The sequence below is a fragment of the Pinus tabuliformis genome, chromosome 3_1 (assembly GCF_031772625.1).
Source record: "Pinus tabuliformis cultivar Carrire ecotype Pingquan chromosome 3_1, CPIR1, whole genome shotgun sequence".
Lineage (NCBI taxonomy): Eukaryota > Viridiplantae > Streptophyta > Pinopsida > Pinales > Pinaceae > Pinus > Pinus tabuliformis.
Genome location: NC_142301.1, coordinates 631,040,675 through 631,047,278, shown reverse-complemented (window position 1 = coordinate 631,047,278; position 6,604 = coordinate 631,040,675). Strand labels below are relative to the sequence as shown.

The following is a 6,604-nucleotide window of genomic DNA, read 5'->3' as shown; positions in this document are numbered from 1 at the left end:
AGTAGGAGCTGGAGTTTTGTGAGCAGGAAACAAGGTTCTCCTAACCTTGTTCTTGGGCTGGTGACTTTGTTGACCTGTTGAGGGAATTTCAGCTGGCTCATTTGTGGAGGTTAAGGTCTCCCTTCCCCTCTTCTCCTTTTGCTTCTTTTCTAACTGTATCTTTGAAGGCTCAACTGCCTGGCTAGAAGAGGGATCAGAAATTTTAAGATTCTTGGGAGGAGGTGACACAGAATGGGCAAGAGAAGTGGGGGAAGTAGGGGTGCTTTGTGAGGTAGGTGCAGGGGTTTCCCTCCTAGACTTCAAGGTTCTGCCAACAGGCCTCTGTCTCCACTTGACCTGTGTCTCTTCTCCTAGAAAGTTTTCTATGAGAAAGTCTTCCCAAGACTTCTTTCTCTTACTCAGTTCAGCCACAATCAAAATTTTAATCAAACTATGATGGTAGAGGGAAGTCTCTGGTTTCTTACCCTCAGATTGCACTCCCCTGGCCATCTTGTGGAGGCTTAATTTCAAGAAATGCGGAATATTTATGGAGCAGTCCTCTGTAAAATGCATCAAGAGCCTGATATGATATAGAAAAATGATGTCGTACCTTCCTTCGCAGGTTAAGAAACACTGGATCATAGTTAACAGGGGATGCCATTGATCCTGAATGCAGGTACACAAGACTCCTTTGGCCCAACTTAGTGACTGATAAGCTGGTTTTAGAAACATTGCACCATTGGGAATGTGTAATTGGCCGCCCTTGAAGAAATGCTCCCCACTTGAAGGTAGCCCTATTGCTTCGCTGAGAGACTGCTCTGTGATCTTGAGTTGCAAGTTTCCAACTTTGGCTCTCTTTCCATCAAACATTTGGGCAAAGGCCAAAGAAACTGCATCGTTATACCCCTGAAACTTTTGGAGAAAAACTGTCCATCCCTTCTCTTCGATGACTGCCTTACAAGACTGATATTCAAGGGTCCGCGAGAACTGGCCAAATGTTGGCTCATGCTTATCTACTCCCATGGTGAAATTCTGAGTGCACCTATAGAATGCGCTGGCACAGACAAGTGATCAACTGAACCAATGAACCGGCTCTCTTATAGCAAATGTCACTCCAAAATTAGCACCCAATCGAATTATGAGACACCTCTATGGTGAGAACAATTCGTATGGAGTGACTGTGAATAAATAAGAACAGTGCAACAATTAAAAATTCGGGAATGGAACTTAAGGTAATGCACTTAGAAAGGAACGTGCATTTCATAATTATAGCATCAACGATTAAAAATAAGGGAATGTAACGTGTATTTCATAATGGAGTCATGGACGTTGAGAGCAATAATGCGCTGGCCGCCTTTTGGAGCGAGAGGTGTCAATCGTTCATCATTACACATCATACCTGTGATCAAAAGCCGACAAAGGACTGCTGATATGGAATAGACTCAGCGTCGATCTCCACCAAAGACTGCTCGTCTCATCATACTAACACCTGTGCGTATCTGAAGAATAATACCCTGCGTCCAGCCCATGGATCAGTGTATGTCATGCCCATCAAGGAAAATCATGCTCGAATTATGAATATACGTGAGGAAAGGATAGGGATCATAATCATGAGGAAGCCGAAATGAAAGGTGGTTTAATCAAATCCAGGAATACGTTAGGAAGTGGGGGTGAAAATAGGAATAGAGCCCGAATTTTTAGGAAATTAGGTAAAATACAATTACATTTGGTGAGCATTAGAACTATCCGAGACCAAACTAGGTAAGTTAAGTGCAATACCTGTGTCACTATAATGATCTTGGGTATAGAAGATAGTGTGAACGCCTTCTAGATCCATCAGTTGAAACACGTCCCCTCATTATGCAGAGAACAACGATTTTTGCAGTGAACTGAGAGATCCAACATCTGAGAAGACTTCTTGGTGCTTTAGCAACAAAGTTTACATATCTTTGAGAGACTGATATGTTTTTAAGAGATTGATGATGTTGCTGTCAGGATTAGCACTTGAACATTCATATTATTACAAATATTGTAGAATCTTGAAACAAACTGATTCTCAGGAAAACTCTAGCCCAACATTAAGTACTTAGGAACAAAACTAGTTGAACATAGGAAATAGAACATAGATCTGTAATTATTTTGACAAATTGGCATCAAATCTGCTATGGGATAGCACTAGAACCTTGTCTATCATCTCATGGTTTTTGACCAGGCCTAAGATGACAACTGCCTGGGGCATTTCTTATTTAGGGAGCTGGAAATGTCTGGAAAGAGAGCTCCAAGGGGGCTTCTTTTCTGTAATTATTCCCTTGGGCCCGGAAAAGAATAATTCAATGCCCAAAGGATCCCTAAACTACCACTACTTTATTGTTTTAGCGAGCCTAAAGTAGTTTGTGCTCGAGGCATTCATGTTTAGAGAGTATGAATTGCCCATAGTAGACTCCAAGGGGTTTCCCTTCAGTAAACATTTCGTTGAGCCCAAAAAAGAACAATTCTATACTCAAGGAATCCCTAGACTAATACTGGTCCATATCATTTTGCGAGCTTGGATCAGTCAATGCTCGGGAGCTTCATGTTTAGAGAGTCTGAAGGCCTCCAAAGAAGACTCCACAAGTTCCTTTTCCATAAGTAATCCACCAGGCTTGGATAAAGGAATAAACTTGCTCCTAGTGAACTCCTCTTTTATTCTACATGCGTTGTGGGGAGAACCACCTGTAGATTTGAAAAATAACAGCCCACTGGTTTATATAGATATATATATATATATATATATATATATATATATATATATATATCTATATATATGCATAAGTAAATATAAAGCAATTAATCAACTGAACCAACAAGGGGCTGGTCATTTGCATGAATCAGCTCCAACCCTGGATCCTTTCGTATTTCCTGCAAAAACCCGATGACCATTTACTACAAAAGAAGTCTTATCATCATCGATAGTACAAATACGAATTGAACCGTTATCAAAAATTTCAGTTACTTCATATGATCCTAACCATATGGTAGAAAATTTACCTTTAAAATGCTTAAACTTACTATCATATAACAAGGCCCAGTCACCTGGGTGAAAGAATTTCTTCTTGATAAATTTGTCGTGCCATCAAGCTCTTTGGTTCTGCACCAACGCAGTTCTATGGTAGGCATCTTGTCGGATTTCGTCAAGTTCATTCAATTGCATCGCCTCTACTCTTAAGCCTCATTTAGATTCATGCCCAACTGGGTGGCAGTCCTGAATGTTTTTACTTGGAACTCAATGGGCAAGAGCACTTGTTTACCATAGACTAACTCATAAGGTGTGTGTCCTGTCACATTTCTCCAAGTGATCTGGTAAGCCCATAGTGCCTCTAGTAACTTATCTGCCCAATCCATATGATGCAGTTGAATAGTTTTTGTGAGGATGGATTCCAAAACTTTGTTCGTGGACTCCACTTTCTCGTTAGCCTGGGGGTGGTAAGGAGTCGATTTGTGATGCTTAATTTGATACTGCTCCGTGAGTGCCTTGACCAACTTTGATGTAAATTGTGTACCCTGGTCAATGACAATTTCACGAGGCACACCGAATCTTGTAAAGATGTCCTCGAACAAAAATTCTACTATTGCCTTTTCAGTGGCAGCATACAATGCTTTAGCCTCCACCCACTTGGTGACGTAGTCAGTGCACACTAAGATATACTTTTTCTTCTTTGACATTGGGGAGATGGGCCCTACGAAGTCCAATGCCCACTTCTCAAAAGGTTCAATGGCGATTTGTGGTTGAAGAGGCATTTCATCGGAGGCAACTGGTCTCCCCATCCGTTGGCAAGCGTCACAACTCAAAACAAACTTCTTGGTGTCTTTAAAAAGTGTAGGCCAATAGTATCCAGTACGGAGAACTTTGTATGCAGTCCTTTTATCGGCAAAATGGCCACCACAAGGCTCATTGTGACTGGCTCTTAGCACATCATACATTTCATCTTCCCGCACACACCGCCTCATAATCAAGTCTGGCCTGATATAAAATAGATCCCCTTCGATCCAAGAGAAATTAGCACTACGCTGCACTATATTATGTTTTTCTCAGGCCGACATGTTTTGAGGTAGTTTCCCTGATACCAGATAATTGGCGACATCAACGAACCAAGGAGTAATAGTAGAAATGGCAAATAATGCTTCATCTAGAAATTCATCAGGCACTGGTGTTGGCATGCTTCCCTGCGCAATGTTCAAATGAGATAAGAAGTCAACTGCCAAGTTATCCCTTCCAGGCCTATCAATTACAGTTATATTGAATTCTTGTAAAAGCAACAACCATCTTGTTATCCTACCATTAGTAATAGGTTTATTCATTAAAAATCTAATAGCAGAATGATCGGTATGGACAAATGTCTCATAACCAGTAATATAATGCCTAAACTTTCCTATAGCATGCACAACTGCTAACAACTCTTTTTCAGTAACCGTATAATTTAATTCAGTGGGAGAAAGATTTTTGCTGACAAAATAAATAGCATAGGGAAAGTTATCCTCCCTTTGTCCCAAGACCGCTCCCAATGCAGTATCTGAAGCATCTGTACAAATATGAAAAGGTAAGGACCAATTTGGCCCTCTCAATACTGGAGCAGTGGACAACTTTTCCTTTAGTACCTGAAAAGCCTGTTGACAGTCAACATTCCATACGAAGTCAACATCTTTAGTTAACAATTTAAATAATGGTGCTGCAATTCTAGTGAAATTCTCAATAAATCGTCGATAATAACTTGCGTGCCCTAAAAAACTTCTTACCTCTTTTTGCGAACTAGGAATAGGGATACGTGAGATTACCTCGATCTTTGCTGGATCAACTTGAATTCCTTCTAATGACACATGATGGCCTAAAACAATCCCCTTAGTTTGCATCATCTTACATTTATCACTACTAAGGGCTAAATCAGCTTCTTGACAACGAATCAATACTTTCTCTAGATTTTCCAAAGCCTGTGAAAAGTCATCTCCATAAACTGTGAAGTCGTCCATATAGACCTCCACACAGTCATGGATCAAATCAGAGAAAATGGAAAGTACAACTCTCTGAAAAGTGGCGGGGGCGTTACAAAGACCAAAGGGAAGGACTCTATATGCATAAGTACCCCAAGGGCATGTAAAAGTAGTCTTTTCTTGGTCTTCTTCGGCTATTTGTATTTGATTGTAACCACTGTACCCATCTAGAAAAGAAAAATACCTCTTACCTAAAAGCGTGTTGAGGACTTGATCAATGAAGGGCAGTGGAAAATAGTCACGCAATGTGGCCTTGTTTAATTCTCTGTAGTCAACGCAGATACACCACTTGCCGTTCTTCTTTGGAACCACTACCAGAGGTGACACCCACCTACTGTTAGAAATGGGGTAAATGAAATCTGCAGCCAAAAGTTTCTGAAGTTCATCTTTGACAATGTATTTTAATGCTAGGTTCATATGCCTTTGTGGTTGCCAAACAGGTCTCATTTCTTCATTTGTATAGATATGGTGGATGCAAGTGTCTGGATGTATGCCCCTCATGTCCAAGTAATCCCAGGCGAAAGCTCCAGTTTGTTCGCGAATCATACTCATCAACTGCTGCCTTTGTTCTGCAGTCAATCCTGTACCGATATGTAAGATTTTTCCTTCAAAAATTTCTACAGGTTCTATGGTGGGTTCATGGCTTTCCTCCATTGTTGCAAAAGAGGCGAAGACAACTGGATGGCAGGTTTCCTGAAACTCATCACTAAACACATGCTGATAACCATTAAAAGAGATAGGATAATCGATACAAGAGCTATTAGCTAAAAACTGTTGCAAAACATGTTCATCAGAATGCTCTTGGAGACCTCTAGACTGATCTAATGACAACAAAGGAAACATACAGTCTTCGTCTCCATATGGGTTTTCGAGCCATAATGGTACTTCAACAACTGTCTGAGCAGGGGGGGAAATAGACAGAGTTTGGTTGTGGGGACCATTAGAAATAATCATTTCTCCGTTTCTACATCCTATGACGGCATCAGCAGTTGCCAGCCACGGTCGTCCCAGAACCACAGGGTGTCCGGGCCTAGAGGTTTTCGGAGAAATGACAACGAAATCTATGGGATATTTCCAAGAGGCAATTGTGACCACTATGTCCTCTAGGGTTCCCATTGGTTTGACGACGGATTTGTCTGCCATTTCTAGAAGGATAGGGGTGGATTTAAGTCCAGGTAGTTGTAAAGATGTCATTGTTTCATAGGTCATTGCATTTATTGCTGCCCCTAAATCCACGAGGGTATTTGGCAGAAGTACCTCGTTTATCTCAATGGTGACAATGGGATTCCCAGGGTCATTGTACTTCACAGGCAAATCAGAAATCATAGTGGACATTTGGCTTATGATTTTGATGTTTTAGTTCTTATGCCCCTTCCTCCCCAGTTTCTTAATGCAAATATCTTTGACAATTTTGGTGTAAATAGGAATGTCTCTAATTGCTTGTAAAAGTGGAATTTTAATGCAGACATTCCTTAGTTCGTTTTCCAAATCATACTCAAGCAGGATCTCTTCTTTCTTTACAATTAGTCTTTCTAGGTATGGTGGTTCATTTGATTCTTCTTTCTGTGGTTGTTGTTGTTTTTCGTTTTGCAAATGGTTT

At 40.7% G+C, this 6,604-nt stretch overlaps 1 protein-coding gene across 1 annotated transcript; it reads right to left on the bottom strand.

Annotated features, from left to right (window-relative positions):
* Window positions 1–4,047: 4,047 nt before the first annotated feature.
* Window positions 4,048–6,330, bottom strand: LOC149188635 (uncharacterized). Its single transcript, XM_089410026.1, has 4 exons — window positions 5,189–6,330; window positions 4,753–5,080; window positions 4,565–4,623; window positions 4,048–4,291 (listed from the first exon to the last, which is right to left on the bottom strand). Exons 1-4 carry the CDS (start codon window positions 6,328–6,330, stop codon window positions 4,048–4,050), a joined length of 1,773 nt encoding a protein of 590 aa, XP_089266152.1.
* Between the last annotated feature and the right edge of the window lie 274 nt (window positions 6,331–6,604).

What these genes read in the sequence shown, in the direction of transcription:
- LOC149188635 (XM_089410026.1), bottom strand. Translation starts at nt 6,330, where the DNA reads ATGATTTCTGATTTGCCTGTGAAGTACAATGACCCTGGGAATCCCATT. An exon ending in AACACGCTTTTAGGTAAGAG is followed by an intron (nt 5,081 to 5,188) that starts GTATTTTTCTTT and finishes TTATGCATATAG; the next exon opens with AGTCCTTCCCTTTGGTCTTT. An exon ending in GTATTGAGAGGGCCAAATTG is followed by an intron (nt 4,292 to 4,564) that starts GTCCTTACCTTT and finishes TACTAATGGTAG; the next exon opens with GATAACAAGATGGTTGTTGC.